The sequence below is a fragment of the Myxocyprinus asiaticus genome, chromosome 25 (genome assembly GCF_019703515.2).
Source record: "Myxocyprinus asiaticus isolate MX2 ecotype Aquarium Trade chromosome 25, UBuf_Myxa_2, whole genome shotgun sequence".
Taxonomy (NCBI): domain Eukaryota; kingdom Metazoa; phylum Chordata; class Actinopteri; order Cypriniformes; family Catostomidae; genus Myxocyprinus; species Myxocyprinus asiaticus.
The window spans coordinates 20,763,127-20,783,827 of record NC_059368.1 but is presented as its reverse complement, the minus strand read 5'-3'; the positions used below and the strand labels follow the sequence as shown (position 1 = coordinate 20,783,827).

The following is a 20,701-nucleotide window of genomic DNA, read 5'->3' as shown; positions in this document are numbered from 1 at the left end:
CACACCGTAAACCGGACTTCACATTCCTCAATGCCGACCCGCTGTTTACAAACACGCAAGCGGAGCCCTTTGTCTGGGCAGCACGGCCGCGGAAACGCAGGAGGAAAAGGGGAAACAGAGCCGGCGTTCTCATCAGAGTAAGACGCCGCGCAAATCGACCCCCGCTACCCACTATTCTACTGGCAAATGTTCAGTCTCTGGATAACAAGCTGAAAGCGCGGATCTCTTTCCAACGAGAGACGAGGGACTGCTGCGTTATCTGCCTTACGGAAACTTGGATGTCTGCGGAGATTCCAGACTCAGCCATTGAACCCACGGGGTTCTCCATGCTCCGAGCGGACAGAGCGAAAGACCTCTCAGGTAAAACTAGAGGAGGTGGTGTATGTTTTATGATCAACAAATCCTGGTGTGATCAGAGGAACGTACATTCCATCAAGTCTTTCTGTTCTCCTGATCTGGAATTTCTTATGCTTCTGTGTCGACCATTCTGGCTACCGAGGGAATTCACAGCGGTCATTATCACAGCTGTGTACATTCCCCCACAAGCCGACACAGACCGGGCACTCAAGGAACTGTATGGGAGTATAAGTGAGCAGGAAACCGCGCACCCTGAGGCCGCGTTCATTGTGACCGGGGACTTTAATAAAGCCAGTTTAAAATCAGTCGCACCAAAATATCACCAGCACATTAGTTTCAACACACGAGGGGACCGGGTTTTGGACCATTGCTACTCTCCGTTCCGGGATGGCTACAAATCCCTCCCCCGCCCACCATTTGGCAAATCGGACCACTCTTCCATTCTGCTTCTGCCCGCTTACAGGCAGAAACTGAAACAGGAAGCACCCACCCTCAGAACGATCCAGTGCTGGTCGGACCAATCAGACTCTACGCTACAAGACTGTTTTGATCGCACGGACTGGGAGATGTTCCGGTCCGCCTCTGATGACGACATCGAGCTTTACGCTGATAGCGTAATGTGTTTCATCAGAACGTGTGTAGAGGAAGTGATTCCGACCAGAACTGTGCGAATCTATCCGAATCAGAAGCCGTGGATCAACAGCGATGTTCGCGCGGCACTTAATGTGCGGACCTCCGCTTTTAATTCCGGGAACGCGGAGGAGCATAAACAAGCCAGTTATGCCCTCCGAAAAACTATCAAAACAGCAAAACGCCAGTACAGGAGTAAGATTGAGGGACAGTTTAACACCACCAACTCTAGAAGCATGTGGCAGGGAATTAACATCATCACGGACTTTAAAGGGAATAAAAACTCCGCCATGAACACCGCTGCCTCTCTACTGGATGAGCTAAATACTTTTTATGCTCGTTTCGAGGGAAATAACACCGCCCTCGCGGAGAGAGCTCTCGCGGCCGAAGCTACAGAGGTTAGTTCACTCTCCGTCTCTGTAGCGGATGTAACCCGATCCTTCCGACGGGTGAATATCCGCAAAGCCGCGGGTCCAGACGGCATTCCGGGCCGCGTCATCAGAGCGTGCGCGAACCAGCTGGCTGGTGTTTTTACGGACATTTTCAACCTTTCCCTCTCTTTGTCTGTAGTCCCCACATGCTTTAAAACATCCGCCATTGTGCCTGTTCCAAAACAATCGAAAATAACTTGTTTAAATGACTGGCGTCCTGTTGCTCTGACCCCCATCATCAGCAAATGTTTTGAGAGACTAATCAGAGATTACATCTGCTCTGTATTGCCACTCAATCTTGACCCGCTGCAGTTTGCTTACCGCAACAACCGCTCCACTGATGATGCCATTGCATCTACAATACACACTGCTCTCTCCCACCTGGAAAAAAAAGAACACTTATGTCAGAATGCTGTTTGTAGACTACAGCTCAGCATTCAACACCATAGTGCCCTCCAAGCTAGATGAGAAACTCCGGGCTCTGGGCTTAAACAGCTCGCTGTGCAGCTGGATCCTGGACTTCCTGTCAAGCAGACGCCAGGTGGTTAGAATAGGCAGCAACATCTCCTCATCACTGACCTTCAACACTGGAGCCCCACAGGGCTGTGTTCTCAGCCCACTACTGTATTCCCTGTACACACATGACTGTGTGGCAACACATAACTCCAATGCCATCATTAAGTTTGCTGATGACACGACGGTGGTAGGTCTGATCACTGACAATGATGAAACAGCCTACAGAGAGGAGGTGCACACTCTGACACACTGGTGTCAGGATCACAACCTCTCCCTCAACGTCAGTAAGACAAAGGAGCTTGTGGTGGACTTCAGGAGAAAAGACAGAGAACACAGTCCAATCACCATCAATGGAGCACCAGTGGAGAGAGTCAGCAGCTTCAAGTTCCTGGGTGTCCACATCACTGAGGAACTCACATGGTCCGTCCACACTGAAGTCGTTGTGAAGAAGGCTCATCAGCGCCTTTTCTTCCTGAGACGGCTGAGGAAGTTTGGAATGAACCGCCACATCCTCACACGGTTCTACACCTGCACTGTGGAGAGCATCCTGACTGGCTGTATCTCCACCTGGTACGGCAATAGCACTGCCCACAACCGCAAAGCACTGCAAAGGGTGGTGCGAACTGCCAAACACATCATCGGAGGTGAGCTTCCCTCCCTCCAGGAAATATATACAAGGCGGTGTGTGAAAAAAGCTCGGAGGATCATCAGAGACTCCAGCCACCCGAGCCATGGGCTGTTCTCACTGCTACCATCAGGTAGGCGGTATCGCAGCATCAGGACCCGCACCAGCCGACTCCATGATAGCTTCTTCCCCCAAGCAATCAGACTTCTGAACTCTTGATCTCCCACGATCAAAATACATCAGCCCTGCACTTTATTACTCTTTTATCTCACACCGGACTGTCATAAATTATATTACTGTCATTATATTATGTCTCTCTTAACAACTGACTATCAACCGACAGCCTGAATGTCAATACAGTACAATACTGTACATTCTATATATATACTTTTTTCATATATATTTTAATTTTTATTGAATAATGTGTATCTATATAGTATCTATATAGTAAAAAAAAAAAAAAAAACAAAAACAGCATATTGTATACTGTACAGTGTATGTTATTATTTGTATATTGTTGAGTGTAATTGTGTATAACAGATGTTTAAATTGTGTTGTGTTAATTTGATGTTTTAAGTTGTGTAATTATGTATAACAGATGTTTAAATTGTGTTGTGTTAATTTGATGTTTTAAGTTGAGTGTAATTATGTATAACAGATGTTTAAATTGTGTTGTGTTAATTTGATGTTTTAAGTCGAGTTTAATTATGTATAACAGATGTTTAAATTGCGTTGTGTTAATTTGATGTTTTAAGTTGTGTAATTATGTATAACAGATGTTTAAATTGTGTTGTGTTAATTTGATGTTTTAAGTTGAGTGTAATTATGTATAACAGATGTTTAAATTGCGTTGTGTTAATTTGATGTTATAGTAAATTGGTATATGTCTCATCACTGTCACGACTGCTATGTTGATCGGAACTGCACCCAAGAATTTCACACACCATTGCACTTGTGTATATGGCTGTGTGACAATAAAGTGATTTGATTTTGATTTGATTTGAAGGTTATCTCAGAATCAAGAGAAATTTTTTGTTCAGTCGTCAATTTAGGGAGTTCTAATGGTTCCACAAATTTTCTAATATCTTCATCAGTAGACAAAGACGTGGAACTATAAAGATCATGATTGAACTCTTTAAAGGCATTATTAATATCAATGGCTGAGGTAAAAATTGGGAATGGTAGAAAAAGACTCTCTTTGCTTTATATATCTAGCCAAAAGCTTCACTGCTTTGTCCCCTGACTCAAAGTTTGACTGTCCTGCCTTGAATAACCAAAACTCCACTTTCCGCGACAAAATAGTATTATATCTATATTTCAATCGGGTCAATTCTCTGAGGCCATCAGACGACATTCGGTGCTTCAGCTCTGCCTCTGCACTTTTAATATTCCTTTCCAACTCCACGAGTTCTCATGCTTTGGATTTTTTGGTAAATGAGGCATACTGTATGATCCGACCCCTGAGAACCGCCTGAAGTACCTCCCACACTACGCCCACAGAAGATACTGAGGACCAGGTGGTCTCCATATAAACATTGATTTCAGTCTTTAACATTTGTTGGAAATCAGGATTTTGCAAAAGGGATACATTAAAGCGGCAACTATATGATTTCTTTTTCTTTGTATGTGGCAACATCTCTAAACTCACCAGGGCGTGATCTGAGACTAAGATGTTTCCAATTGAGCAATCAACAACAGATGAAATAAGGGACTTAGATATATATATAAAAATAAAATCTATTCTAGAATAAATCTTATGGACTGATGAATAAAATGTATAGTCCCTACCAGATGGGTTCAAAAGTCGCCAAATATCTGCAAGACCAAAAATGAAGCATCAATGTTGCTCTAGGGGGCTTACACATTTTTGCTTCACTATGATCAAGGACTGATCAAAAGATTAAAGTCTCCTCCTAGTATTATATCATGAGGGGTGCCAGCGGCTTGCAACATCCCTTCAAGATCAATAAAAAAGCCCTGATCATCAACGTTAGGTTCGCAAATATTAGCCAAAACCAACCTTTGCCCCTGAATTTCTGCTAAAACAATAATGATTCTCCCTAATTCATCTTTAATCTGTTTGAGAGATTTGAATTGTAGATGTTTACTTATCTGTGTAATGACTCCCTTGCTCTTACTTGAGCCAGCACTAAAGAAAACATGCCCACCCCATATCTTCCCAAATTTTTCAGCTTCCTGTGGAGAAAGGTATGTTTCTTGAAGAAACACTATATAATATTTCTTACGTTTAAGAAAAGAAATAACCTTCCTTCTTTTTATGGGGTGCCCCAACCCATTCACATTCCACGTGGAGAGAGACTCATATTAACTTTTGACATATTGATATATAGAAAAAATAAATTGTGTGTCAAAAACAAGATTATTCAGACCACATTCAAACATTAGTGCAACAATCAAACCCCGAAAAAACAGAAAAAAGAAAAATGCGCATTAATAGCGCCAACCGGCGTCCATCCCTCTAAACTCAAAAGGTCCATGTATGCCTACGAGAGCCCCCGTGACAAGTTTTTCTTTGCCCCGTGAGGCAAAATCACATAACAGAAAATACTTTGTAAAACAAACCCCAGCCAGTAGGCAGAATAAACACAAAGAACGTGTAGAATCATTCACAGAACTGTCTCGAAGGTGTGTTCCTCCACAAAACAGATTCCAGCCAATATAAAGCCATTCAGTTTCCTCGGACAGACAAACAAGTGTTCAGTGAGCGGCTGCTTATGAGTGCAGCAGATGACGTAATCATTTCAATGTCCCACAAAAATACTCCATAAAACAAACTCCAGCCAACAGGAGGCATAAGCACAAAGAACGAACAGATTCTTCCACAACTGTCCCGAAGCAGTGCTATTCCACGAAACAAACTCCAGCCGCTAGGCGGAACCAGCACAAAAAGAAACAAAACAGGCGTCCCAGTTCCTCAGATGGTCAAGAGTCAAATTCACTCGGAGGCCGCAAAAAAAAATTCACCATGACTAACTCAGTCAGTCAACTTTATAAAAGACATCCTTTGTGTGGGCATGTAGATATTTTGTGGCCACCCTTAATATTCATTCTCAAGCTGGCCGGGAACTTCATTGTAAAAGCGATCTTCCGTCCGTGCAAAAGTTTCTTGAAGGAGTGTTATTCCACAAAACAAACTCCAGCCGCTAGGCGGAACCAACACAATCAGAAACAAAAATGGCGCCCAGCTTCCTCAGACAGCCAGAGTAAGAACAGCGAGTTAATCCACTCTGGAGCTACATGAGAAACACCAAATGGCTTACTCCCCCATTGTTTCTATGAAGGACAGTGCTTGCTTGGGACACGAAAATACTTTGCGGCCATCCTTTGTATCTATTCTCAGTTTGGCCGGAAACATCAGTGCAAAAGTGATCTTCCATTGATGTAAGAGTTTCTTACACTCCTTCAATCGATCATGTTTCTCTCTTGTCGAATTCGCAAAGTCCGGGAACAAGAGAATATTGTGATTCTTCCAAGAAAGCTTTCCTTTACTCCTCGCCTCGCGCAACACAAGATCTTTATCGGATGATCTCAGATATTTGGCCAGAATTGATCGGGGCCTGCCTCCCTCAGCGGATCTCTAAGCCGGGACTTTGTGAGCTCGCTCGATTTCCAGCTTGTGGCCTGTTATGTTGAGCAGACTCGGGAAGAGCTTGTTTAGGAATTTCACCATATCTCTGCCTTCCTCATGCTCAGGAATTTCAACAATCCGTACATTATTTCGTCGGCTCCTATTTTCCAAATCTTCCAATTTTTCCAAAATGCTTTCCATGTCTATTTTGGTCGCTGGTAGATTAACGGATAATTCCCTTTCCAATGACTCCAGATAATAAATATCTGCCACTCTTGTAACCAACTCAATTTTGTTTCCATTGCCGTAATCGATCTATGTATCACAGCAAGATCTTCCAAGTCAGCAACAACCTTTGTCGGCATCACAAACATGTTGGACAGTTGATGCTGGATTTCTCCTGCCGCACCATTCAAATCGAGTCCCTGGTCAGCAGGCCTGTCAGAGGTTCCAGCTTGAGCACGTAAGTGTCTTTTAATGTCTTCAGAGCCCGAGGATTTTGACTTCTTTGCCAAGTTTACCTCACAGAACAAATATGTAGCTGGGTGTATCAAATCTCACCGGATTATAACATAAAAATAATTTAAAAACTAGCAAAGTGCGCAGAGCTCGCCGTTTACACGTCTGCTCCTTGCATGGCGTCACGTGACCTCTCTAATTATAATTTTTTAAGGTCTGGCCATAAATTCCTTCATAAGATATGGCTGAAGAACAAAAATGACTTATACTCTTAAATAGCAATTAACTTTTGATCAATTTTACTTTGAAAAAAACAAAACATAATAATCATTTTGACATTTTAGGGCTATTGTTCACAAATTATTAAAACTGAGGAGAAACATTTAGACCTGCTAAAGCCCTCTTACAATATTTCATATGTTTCCACATATGAAAACAATGGTCATTAAAAATGTCATGTTTACTTAAGAATGCATTTAAATGTAATTAAAGGGGGGGGGGGGGGGGGGGGAAGAGATAAAATGTCTATTCTTCCATTGTCTCTATAAAGTATCATCTTATTCAGTGAGGAAAAATATAGCCCTGCAAATATTGTGAATTTGCACACAATAGCCAGTGCAGGAGCCAGATTTTGTGTAGGTAATCATTGGCAAGAGAACAACAAACTGAGTTGGTGCTGAGAAGGCTGACTCAGAGCTGTATAGAACCAAATATAATAAGGATATCTGCAGGTTCAGTTTCACATTATCACCCTGAACAGATGAGATAGAATCGTTTGACACTTCAAGAATAGTGAATAAAAGCAAACTTTTCAGCGCATTTTCTTTGAACGTTCAGTTTTCATAATCGATTGCTTTTGTTGCCTAATGTTAAGATGTGCTGACAACATTTCTGTAACAACTGCGGTGATTTTTTACATCTGTAGATTTGACTGCACTCCACACAACTAAGCAATTTGATATAAATACATTTGATTGAAAAAGACGCTATCAAATGCTCACCTAAACGGTGTGATCCATGTTTAGCAAAGCAGTGTAAATAAACTATCGCCAGAAATGCTTAAACGCGCGCTCTGGTCCGCACAACTAATGACGGCTGATTGCTGAGGCTCACGCCTATGAACGCTGAGTTTTGCACAGAGAGCACTCAGGTGTTTCAGATGGCGAGACAGTTTGATCAAAAATCAGTCGGAAGGCAATACAAAGATGATTGGCGGGCCGGATTTGGCCCGCGGGCCGCCAGCTGATTAGCCCTGATCTACGCTAAAGATGACAGGTAATGCAATTACATTATATTTTATGAACTATGGCTTAACATGCTAAGTTCTGTAAATTGTTACAGTGGAATCATTATTAACATTGGTGCAGCAGATTTATTTGGATTTTTGCCATAGCATATAATATTATTGATTGAGAATCCCACCGTTTTACTTAACAGATAGCCGCGATCTTCCAAACTTAGTGAGTAGCTGGTCAAAAATCCCCTTACAGAAAAAAACAATGCACAAAATAAGATGAAACAGTGAGAAAAGCTAACAAAGTTGGTAAATATAACAACTTAGTTAGCAGGCTGGTCAGTGTCCAAGTCCAAAACATCATTGATCCATCCACTGTAGTTTTCGCTTATGTCCTTCTTATGGTCCCTGTACTCCCTTATGTTTTCTTCAATTTGTTTATGATTTGGTCAATTGTTAAAGGCAGCGTGCATCATTTTGTGCTGTATCTTCATTCTCGTAGAGTATTTTTTTTCCTTTGTGATCTCTCTAGTTTATCTCGGATCTTCGTAAATATCATATCGCATGTAGAGCACTCGTTTCATCATGTTACCTGAACGCTTCTGATGTCTGATAATTGTGTTTTTATTTTTTTTATTGTTGTTATAAAGTGAAGAAGTACTCCTTGCTGCAGATGGTAGCTACTGTTGTTGTTTGGGAAAACTTTACCATTGTAATGAAACATTATCCCTCCCTCCGTCCCCTGATGTAATCGGTTCCTGCGTAGAGACCAGCAAGCTTTTGGGGCCAGTGCGGAACCAGGTTTTCGGCACTGGAACAGCCTTTTCCGTGGTGGAACTGCACGGAACAGTTTGAGAATTCGCACCGGCCCCGGAACCCGAACCATGTTGGTGGAAAAGGGCTATGTGTTTTTCTACCCTTGTCTACCCTGCCCCCCAGACAAACCATTCTGAAGGTGTTGACAGCCCATAAAGTCAGACTGGTGCTGAATATCTCTTTAACTACCTGTAGAGACAGTGTGTCAATCACCTCTTTAATACCTCAAAACTAATCCCCTTATAAATTTGTTAGATGTGTTGTGTTGGCACAAGCATGGGAAAATGTGTGTGTTTGTATTGAGATGGCCTGCGAACGTGCATGCTTGTTTGAGTGAGCTAATGTACAGGTCCAACAGTAACTGAGCACCAGAGCAACAATGCAATCCTTACTAAACTAGACTATGTAAACAGAGAACTTTAAAAGTGGTGTGTGTTTGTGTGTGTGTGTGTGTGTGTGTGTGTGTGTGTGTGTGTGTGTGTGTGTGTGTGTGTGTGTGTGTGTGTGTGTGAATGCATGTACAGGGGGGCACAAAGGTCTGAGTCTTCTTGTAAAAATGCTTCTACTTTACATTTTTCTAATGAATATGTTTGCATAACAATTTGAGTGAAACAATTAACTGAAAAACTGACATGAATTCCATGAATTACTAATTGTAGTATATAGTAAGTCCCTTTTGCTATAATGAAAGCATGCACACATGCTGGCATGTATTCCACAAGTTTGTGATGATTCATGTCATCCCAGCATGATTTGAGAATGTTTCAGAAATTGTCCTGTGTGCTTCAATGAAAGCAAGAAAATCTGACCTTTACAAAGGAGTTAACATTGCCAATGTCACAAATCAGCTCATTTGATAAGTGACCAACAAATAGTGTAGAACCCTAAATATTTTTTATTTGTTAACATTTTTTACCATCAAAAAAAATTGTTTTCTTTAGTTCCAGGTTTATATTACATTTGAAACCCAAATTTTCATAGTGAACTCAGACTTTTGAACCCCACTGTATGTCTACATATGTGTAGATATCTACAGTGCATGAGCATCTCCGTGTCAATGTATGTATATTTAGAAAGAGCATGCGCAGGAGGCTATTTCAGGGTGGGAGGTAACAAAATGCCCCCCGACCTCTGATGGACTCCCATCCTCTCTACCCTCCTATTCCTTTCGAAGCACGTTGTCCCAGCAAGGTCAGTAAGCAGCACTTTTGATTTTATTTTCACCCAAAACACTAAATAGCCACAAAAAGTACCAAAGCAATTTCCTAAACACCTGTTTGTCACTATGCACTGCAAAAATGTCCCTGTTTCATGAGATCACTGTGTGTAATAAATGTATGTGGCTAATGATAATCCTTGAAATATCACATTTATTTTGAGACAAAAATGTATTTGTCATTTTCAGTTCTGTTTTGCATTCAGTTTTGTTTTTTCAAGGTGATTAAATCTAATGTTTTAATTACCAGTCCAATAAGAGTAAGGTAGTATTTGGGGTAAAAAGCCCCCTTGTTGTAGAAACATACTGTTTTTCTTAAAGGTGCAGTATGTAAGATTCAGAAACCCTTGTTATTAATGACACCTGTGGTCATTAAGTAAACTGCAGTCAGCTACCTGTTGCTCGTGCTCACGCTCGTGCACACACTCCATTGGGACGAGCGCGAGGAGCATCAGCCAGAACAATGACGTAACGTACAAAGAGACTGAACGTGATCCACCGGCATCATGCTGACAGATGAGGTAGCATAATTAAAATTACACAATTATGATTGTTTTACTACAAACTTTGAGATTAAACTAAAACTACTTATCAGCTAACATAGCATACTGATCCACACATACAGCTACATACTACCGAACTCTACCAGACAGTTTACTGTTGCACTGCACTGTTATGTTGCACTATTGTATGTTTTGTATGTCATATGTTGTACTACAATCAAGAAACCAGCGTATTTGCTTAAATTTATCCTGTATACCTGACTTTTAGTATAAAGAGAAGATCGTTGAAATTATTTGAAAGTTACAAAGCAAGGTATCTTGCAATTCGTCAGCGTTAGCAGGCAATATCAAGTTAGCTAAAATTACACAGATCAATCCTTATGGCACTATATTTCACATGTTTTGCAGTTATGTAAGCTTATCTGTCCAATAAGAAGAACGGCAATTCAGGGTCAGTTTTGATCCCCAAAACCGAACGAAGGTCCCTCCAGGAATTAAATGCCCTGCTGATGTTCACTCTAGTTTTTGCTCGACCACGATCATGTTCCCACTTAGCCAGATGGGATTCAGTATATAAATGTTTTTTTTTGGCTTACTCTGAGTTTGTGTAGTAGTCGGTGTTGTGCTGGGAGCCAGACGTTGGATTTCATCTCTAAGATAACGTTACCTAGTGTTGCAGTTTGTTGTCACTGTTGAATAGCGGAAGAGAAGCGATTACTGTTGAGGCAAGGCTCTCGGGAGCACGCATAAACGTCACATCCTTTGGATTTTCCTGGCAAAAGCGACCCGCTCCCTTCGCATTAAAATCAGTCTACAGGCTTTAATAGGCAACCTAGGAAGTCCGGGAAGGGATCATTTTTAAGTTGCGTTACAAGCTGTTCACACATTGGCAAAAAAAAAAAAAAAAAAGGCAAATATTGCATGAAAATTGTTACATAATGCACCTTTAATTGGGGGGAATAGATTTGTTATGAAAAATGTTCAAAGTGGGCTCACATTGACTCATCCAATCACAAGGGGGATTTATTTGTTTACAGAATACTTGAAATGTAATGAAATATCAAATGTGATTGGAATTAACAGAAAATGGTGCACCCTTTTCTAAAGTGGTTATTTTGAATATGCATTATCTTATTTTGTAAAGCATCTTTCTATTTTAGACAGATTTTGCCTTATAACTATTACTCCTATATCTACACTATATCACTATATCAAGTGTGGGGTAAAAGGCCCCCTCACTATCCTTTTTTTTAAATTATTAATTTTAATCAAAACAGCCTTCCATTATTGTTTCTTTTCACACAAATTATGCTGCTTTATTAATATTTAATAAAAATAAATAAATTTTTTCAATCTTGATACATTTTGCAACCAGAAAAAAGTACATTTTCCTTAAGTGGTGCCTTTAGCCCCATTGTACCATCTTGTTTTCTAGTCAAATGCCAATCCAAAGACATAAAGCCTTCCCATCAATTCCCATGTGTCCATCTCATTGAAATATATACAGTCATGAACAGGCATGTCAACATGGCACTTAATGCAATCTCATGACTCTCAAATGGAAAACACTGGCATACCTAGTAGTATTACAACACAGTTCAACTGTGACAGTAACAAAATGCTACTTGTATCAAATTTAATTCTCGTTAACACTTTTTAGTTATGCTGCAGAAAATTTCTCTTGTTTACACACTTCTTTAAATTGATGTAGGGATGATGTATAATATTCCAAGAATATTCCAAACAATCACTTCCTGACCAATTTAGCGTAAAAGAATAGTTCACCCAAAAATGAAAATTCTCTCATTAATTTACTCACCCTCATGCCATCCCAGATGTGTATAACTTTCTTTCTTCTGCTGAACACAAACAAAGATTTTTAGAAGAATATTTAAGTAGGTTCATGAATGGGTACCAACATTTTTAAGTTCCAAAATGCAAATTAAGGCAGCATAAAAGTAATCAGTAAGACTCCAGTGGTTAAATCCATATCTTCAGATGCAATATGATAGATGTGTGTGAGAAACAGATCAATATTTATGTCCTTTTTTAATATCAATCTCTACTTTCACTTTCTTCTCTCTCTTTTTTTTCTTCTTTTTTTTGGGGGGGGGGGGTGATTTGCATTCTTCATGCATATTGCCACCTACTGGGCAGAGAGGAGAATTTATAGTAAAAAATGACTTAAATGTTGATCTGTTTCTCCCCCACACTTATCATATTACTTCTGAAGACATGGATTAAACCACTGGAGTATTATGGATTACGTTTTTGCTGCCTTTATGTGCTTTTTTGAGCTTCAAAGTTTGGTACCCATTCACTTGCATTTTGAGGACCAACAGAGCTGAAATATTCTTCTACAAATCTTTGTTTGTGTTCAGCAGAAGAAACAAAGTCTTACACAGCTGGGGTGGCATGAATAAATGATTAGAGATTTTTAATTTTTGGGTGAACTATTCCTTGAACTATGAAGCTACATTAAGCTGATAGGACCCCATGGGTTCCCCCAGACCTGTTTTATATCAGCATGCAGATAAAGTTCAGTATTATGATCTAACACAATATGAATAGGCCTTTAGAGAGGGATTTTAAATGTAGATTGAGCTGTATCAGCATCTCAAATATTTAGCAAATGTTTAGAGGCAGTCAGTTGTGTTGGAGAAATTAAAGGAATTAATGGATTAAGAAATACAATAACCTATAGCCCATTCTCTATACTTCTTAAAGTCGCCATCACATTCAGTGTTCTATAGGATTTGTGTCAAAGACTTCACTGAACATCAAATTCAACAATATAAAAGAAAATATATTAAAGAATGTTCTGGCTGATTACCTGCTTTTGCTGTTACTTAATTGTTCATAACTACATGAAAGTAACAATTCATAAATATGCATAATTAAACCAGTACTACAAATACTTTCACAATTCCACTTACTCCTCAGAAGTCTCATTTTCTTGCAGGGCATAACATGGATTCTGAAAGTTCAAAATGTGTGTTTAACAAATTAAGATTTTTGCAGTGGACATGAATGCGCTTTGACATATAGAAGAAATCCTATACGGCACAGAATTGAGTTCATGCGACTGTGCTGACAACACATAGCGCAAGACAAAGAATGCAAGGTGCCATACTTGTCTCTATGCATACATGGTCACATGGTAACACCTGACACTTAACTAACAAGTCTTCTGAGCTTTCAAAATAAAACTCTTCCTATTCATCGTTCTCTCTCTCCCCTCTCCCTTCTTCCTCTATGGGGTTATTTTTGTTTCATATTAACATACAAATGGAAAGAGATTTACAAATAAAATGTTGGTTCACAAATAAATTGAATCAGATCCACAAATAAATGTAAGGAGTTTCATAAAAATGAAATGAATTCACAAATAAAAAGAATGAGATTTATAAATATATGTTAGGAGTTTCACAAAAATAAAGTGCATTCACAAATAAATAAAATGAGATTTGCAAATAAAAAAAATATTTACAAATATATTTTTTAACTCACAAAAACAACTCTGTCCAGCATACATTTGTGAATTGCATGCATTTATTTGTGGATCACTTCCTGTGCATTTGCGGATCGCTACATGCATTTGTCAATTTTGAAACGAATCTAGCATCAAGATGTGCATCTACAAATAGGTGGACTCCACCCATCGTTTACTCAAGCCAATCAGATAACGGCCACATTACTTGGACCAATCGTAGCACATTCTATCTTCAACCAATCACGCTTTGTTTTACTATCAGGGCGGGACCAGAGTCACAGCTCTCATGAGCATGGAATCAAGCACATACAGATAAGCTCCAAGGCTGCAAACTTTTAAAGAAATGGACTTCAGAGGAATACTGTGATTTAAGGTTTGTATCATTTTCTCTTGGTTAAAAACGTGTAGTGTCTTGTTAAATGTCAACAGCTGAAAATTGCCCATTTGTAGATTGTCCTGATCATTAGCTTTACAGCTAACCTTGCTGACTGTATGAGTCCGCTATTTTTATTTTAACCAAGTTTCTTGACTGAAATGTGTCATCAAAACCTTTACTCTTAATGTTCCATGGCAGATCAAAACAGACACTACAAAAGATCAGTAGTACATATAGTGGCTTTATAAAACATGAATCATATTAGATGATCTTAGGAGCACAAACCATAAATTAATACCCTATATTACACAGTGTACAAGATCTGCTATGACTTTAATTTGGTTTTACATTATGTTAATGTATTTAATAAAAGCAGTTGTATGGTAATATTTATTAGAATTTTGCATTTTAGCACTTTTGTGTGAATGTTTTAGGAGGTACTATAACATGTTCTGACAGTGATAATTGACTCATTGGTTATTTCGATCTTTTTCAGATGTTTCACTGTGAGAACCAACTTTCTATTTATGAATCTCTTTTCATTTGTATGTTAATATGAAACAATTCCATCTTCATATTCCTCACCTCCTCAGGCACCTCTAAATCTGTCTGACTGAGAAACAAGAAGAGTTGAGTTAAGCCGGCATTTTCACATTAGTACACGCTGTTCTAAACTAAGGGATCGGTTATTTAAGGAGTAATGCCATACTTTAAGATTTTTACCAATACAACACACTTCCAAGCTTTACATCCACATTTTAAGGACAAAATCAGATTTGTTAATGTCTTTAGGGGAATGATGTTTGTTAATTGCTGTATGAAAGAAATCCTGTTAATGAGAAAGACCAGATTAGTGGAGTAGAGTCAAGCAAAACTTTCTTGTAAAATATTTCTAGTAGAGGGTATATAGGTAATCTGCTGCCAGAACTATAAGACAGCCACTTATGAGTCACTTATAAAGTTTATAATGACCTCATGCACTATACAAGCAACACTAATATGTGTTTTTGAGACACATGCCAATTTAAGATAATTTAAATTACAACAGTTAAAACTAGCACGAAACGGAAGACAGTGGATGACAATCACAGTCCATATTATTTACATTCACTCTTTTCTGCATTGCTGCAAACTGCTCAGACTGAAAATTGAGGACATTTATTGATTTTGTATGTATCATTAAATTCTATGATTATGTACCAATCCACAACTCTCAATATCCATAAACTTAAAAACAAGAAGCACATTTAGTCACCAAATGATGCTTTTCTACATTATGTGTGTGTGTGTATATATATATATATATATATATATATATATATATATATATATATATATATATATATATATATATTATACACAGTATACACTGGTGGCCAAAAGTTTGGAATAATGTACAGATTTTGCTGTTTCGGAAGGAAATTGGTATTTTAGTTCACCAAAGTGGCATTCAACTGATCACAAAGTATAGTCAGGACATTACTGATGTAAAAAACAGAACCATCACTATTTGAAAAAAGTCATTTTTGATCAAATCTAGACAGGCCCCATTTCCAGCAGCTATCACTCCAACACCTTATCCTTGAGTAATCATGCTAAATTGCTAATTTGGTACTAGAAAATCATTTGCCATTTATATCAAATGCTGCTGAAAGCAATTTGGTTCATTAAAAGAAGCTTATCGTTGTCTTTGTGTTTGTTTTTGAGTTGCCACAGTATGCAATAGACTGGCATGTCTTAAGGTCAATATTAGGTCAAAAATGTCAACAACAACAAAAAGCTTTCTCTAAAAACTCATCAGTCAATCACTGTTTTGAGGAATGAAGGCTATACAATGCTTGAAATTGCCAAAAAACTGAAGATTTCTAACAAAGGTGTGCACTACAGTCTTCAAAGACAAAGGACAACTGACTCTAACAAGGACAGAAAGAGATGTGGAAGGCCAGATATACAACTAAACAAGAGGATAAGCACATCAGAGTCGCTAGTTTGAGAAATAGATGCCTCAAATGTCCTCAGCTGACAGCTTCATTGAATTCTACCTGCTCAACACCAGTTTCATGTACAACAGTAAAGAGAAGACTCAGGGGTGCAGGCCTTATGGGAAGAATTGCAAAGAAAAAGCCACTTTTGAAACAGAAAAACAAAAAGAAAAAGTTAGAGTGGGCAAAGAAACACAGACACTGGACAACAGATAATTGGAAAAGAGTGTTATGATCTTAGCCCCATTGAGCTTTTGTGGGATCGGCTAGACTGTAAAGTGTGTGAGAAGTGCCCAACAAGACAGCCACATCTATGGCAAGTGCTACAGGAAGTGTGGGGTGAAATGTCACCTGAGTATCTGGACAAACTGACAGCTAGAATGCCAAGGATCTGCAAAGCTGTCATTGCTGCACATGGAGGATTTTTTGTTGAGAACTCTGAAGTAGTTTAAGTAAAAATTTCAAATTGTAATAGTAATTTTTCACGTTATTAATGTCCTGATTATAAATTGTGATCAGCTGAATGCCACTTTCTTTCCATAAGAGCAAAATCTGTACATTATTCCAAACTTTTGGCCACCAGTGTGTGTGTGTGTGTGTGTGTGTGTGTGTGTGTATACATATATATATATATATATATATATATATATATATATATATTGTATATACAGTGCATTCAGAAAGTATTCAGACCCCTTCATTTTTTCACATTTTGTTGTTGCAGCCTTATGCTAAAATGCTAAAATATTTTTTTTCACATCAATCTACACTCCATACCCCATAATGACAAAGCAAAAACCAAATTTTTGAAAACTTTGAATTTTTAAAAATGTATTAAAAAGAAAAAACTGATATATCACATTGACATAAGTATTCAGACCCTTTGCTATGACACTTGACACTTCCCATTTCTCTGAATCATCTTTGAGATGTTTCTACACTTTGATTGGAGTCACCTGTGGCAAATTCCATTGATTAGACATGATTTGGAAATGCACACACCTGTCTATACACAGTCTCACAGCTGAAAATGCATATCAGAGCAAAAACCAAGCCAAGAGTTCAAAGGAACTGCCTGCAGAGCTCAGAGACAGGATTGTGTCGAGGCACAGATCTGGAGAAGGCTACAAAAATGTTTTGGCTGCATTGAAGGTTCCTAAGACCACAGTGGCCTCCATAATTCTTAAATGGAAGAAGTTTGGAACAACCAGGACTCTTCCTAGAGCTGGCCACCCAGCCAAACTGAGCAATCAGGTGAGAAGGGCCTAGGATTCTCTGATCTGATGAAATGAAGATTGAACTGTTTGGCCTCAATTACAAGCATCATGTCTGGAGGAAACCAGGCACCGCTCATCACCTGCGCAATACCATCCCAACGATGAAGCATGGTGATGGTAGCATCATGCTGTGGGGGTGTTTTTCAGCTGCAGGGACTGGGGGACTGATTAGGGTTTAAGGAAAGCAAAATACAGAGATATCCTTAATGAAAACCTGGTCCAGAGCACTCAGGACCTCAGACTGGGCCGAAGGTTCACCTTCCAACAGGACAACGACCCTAAGCATACAACCAAGACAACACAAGAGTGGCTTAGGGACAACTCTGTGAATGTATTTGAGTGGCCCAGCCAGAGCCTGGACTTGAACCCAATCAAACATCTCTGGAGAGACCTAAAAATGGATGTCAACTGACGGTCCCCATCCAACCTGACAGAGCTAGAGAGGATCTGCAGAAAAGAATGGCAAAAAATCCCCAAATCTAGGAGTGCAAAGCTTGTCGCATCATAACCAAAAAAACTTGAGGCTGTTATCGCTGCCAAAGGTGCTTCAAGTACTGAGTTAAGGGTCTGAATACATATGTCAATGTGATATTTCAGTTTTTTCTTTTTAATAAATTTGCAAACTTATCAAAAATCTGGGTTTGGCTTTGTCATTATGGGGTATGGAGTGTAGATTGGTGTGAAAAAAAATAATAAAGCATTTCAGCACAAGGCTGCAACATAACAAAATGTGAAAAAAATGAAGGGGTCTGAATACTTTCTGAATGCACTGTGTATGTTTGTATATATATATATATATATATATATATATATATATATATATATATATATATAAAATCAGCACAGAATTCATCTAATTTAAACCTTCTACAGCGATGCAAGTCATTTGTAATACTGTACCTTCTTTATTCTGAAACTGTCATACTGAAACACCCAAGAATAATAATCCAAACCAACTTGATTTTATAAAGATTGAATTGGTTATCTTTTAAATTCTGTTTAATTTGTGAATCCTCACTATAATGTAAAATGAGAACTTGAGATTGATGTAATGTATGCTCTTTGTAGTCGCTTTTTTACTGAACACTTGTTAAGAAAATAATAATAAGGGTATTATTACTAAGAGTTTTCTTAACTTAAGGGGTTTGTTGCAATTGGCTGCAGGGCCGTAACAACCATAGACATAAAGGTGGTTACATGTCAGAATATTAGTCTATCAATATGGGTTTTTCAATGACAGATTCTTAAAAGTTTTACATTTGTTCCCTACTATTCTTGAATATTTGGTTACATCCTTGCTGAAGACATAGAGGCAAGTGCATCTATTAAATTTAATATACATCATTTACTTGCAAGTCAAGTCAAGCAGAAGAACTTAACCTCACTTACCAATAAAACCATTCACACTAGTGTTAACGCAGTGCCAAAACAGTTTCATGGTTTCATGGTAGTATTTTATGGTTTGGTCAATTCATAAGTGCTTCTTTACTGTGATCATAATTGTTATGTATTTAAAGATTTATTAAGTGCTACTAAATTGTATTTTGTTACTGGGTGTTCTTAGTAACACAAGTCTTTTGGGCTTCTGTTCAGATTACTTGCTAGTCATGTTATTTCATGTCACTTGTTTTATGAGATTTGGGCAAATAAAACATATACATCATGACTGACATTTTCATCAGCTATGGATTATTTGAATACCTTTATAAATTACTGAAAGACCTCAGTGCTTTGCTGCATATCATATTTTCATTTACCTGAATTTAGTGTAGATTGATACATTAGGATCTCATGACAATGATAATTGATTTTCAATATACGTAGTCAGTATTGCAAGAAAAATTGAACATGTAAATGAGTTTACCTGTATGTCAATAGGTGCAATTTCTGGTGTAATGTCTCTTTTCTTCTTATATGTAAATAAATTCCAAAATCGTCTCCATAGGATAGATGCAACTAAACAAACACTGCCCACAATCCAGAGGTCCTTATCCTGCAAGAAGTTCTCCATGGCAACTACATTCACTCCCAGCAGGCCTGTTCAAGCCTCCTTATAACCTTTTCTTATTTCTTTTTTAACTCAGTACCTCTGTTTTAGTACTCTGTCTTCATCTACCTCTCTCTCTCTCTCTGTCCCTAAGTTTCTTTACTTTGGTCGGGTTGTTGATATCAGCTCTACAGGCGAGCTACAGATTACGATAGGTGGGCAGATAGAGTATGGGATAGACATGGCTAAAGGGGAGAAGAACCCCTCACGCCCCCCCTCCCATCCATGTAAGGAGCAAAACATCTGTCAGTCAACGAGACGAGAGATGGACAGGTGGAACTCTGGCTCCACGGCAACCAAGGGTAGTTAGCAGAACTCAGTGTATCCTTTAACATTAGACACAGCATTTAAAGTGCTCACTCACAACACACAACTGCTCATATACATTTTGTTTAAAAAAAACTCAGGATATCTATAACAGCTCAGTGTATCTATGGTGCGCTGATACTCGGACATCAGAGGTCCAGAACATCTTAAAGAGAAATGGCAAATTGTCACAGATACAGCACGTGTGTCTTTTATAATCAGAGAAGAGATATGTGCACGTGCACACTGACATTCAACCACACAGTCACAGTTATTCACAACACAGATGGCTGATCCAAGCCAGTGTTATCATCGCACTCACAAAATGATAAGAAAGTGTGGGGGGGGGGGGGTGGACCGCAACAGTAGCAGTCTGATTTAAATAGACTGGAGTTCTTGGATTTCTCCTCTCTGGCATTGCTTTGCAATGGATAGGTCATCTGGCCCAAAGTCACAATAGACAGTAATAATAAGAATTTGTATGTGTTCACATGACACATTGCCACTGAAGTGCATTACAGTAATCTAAAAAATAAGAGTCCAATGAAAAATAAGTAACGTAATGTGTAGGGATGCACCGATACAAAATTTGTGTGCTGATACCGATATCCGATTTTGAACATCTTCCGATACCGATAGTTTGGTGGTTCTGTTTTTTTATGCTACCTTGTTTGAAATCACTGATAATTAATTACACAACTTCGAAAGAAATTCAAATAATAACTTTACTCTCTATGTCTCTACATGCTTTCCATGTTTCAGGGTAACTGGTATTTTTTGGTATAAACAAAACACAAACAAAAAGCACATTATAAACTCACATTAACATTCTTAACTCACATTA

At 38.7% G+C, this 20,701-nt stretch overlaps 1 protein-coding gene across 2 annotated transcripts in view; it reads right to left on the bottom strand.

The window, feature by feature from the left end:
* The window catches only part of mylk4b (myosin light chain kinase family, member 4b), a 66,895-nt gene that overhangs the window by 27,004 nt on the left and 19,190 nt on the right, over window positions 1–20,701 (bottom strand). The window contains exon 1 of one of the 2 annotated variants that reach the window (XM_051655105.1): window positions 19,369–19,689. The exons of the other annotated variant lie outside the window; for it this stretch is intronic. Coding sequence (XP_051511065.1) covers window positions 19,369–19,515 — 147 coding nt within the window. The 5' untranslated portion in view covers window positions 19,516–19,689. Of the gene's footprint in view, window positions 1–19,368; window positions 19,690–20,701 lie in introns of those variants that run through there. 2 annotated transcript variants of the gene reach the window in all.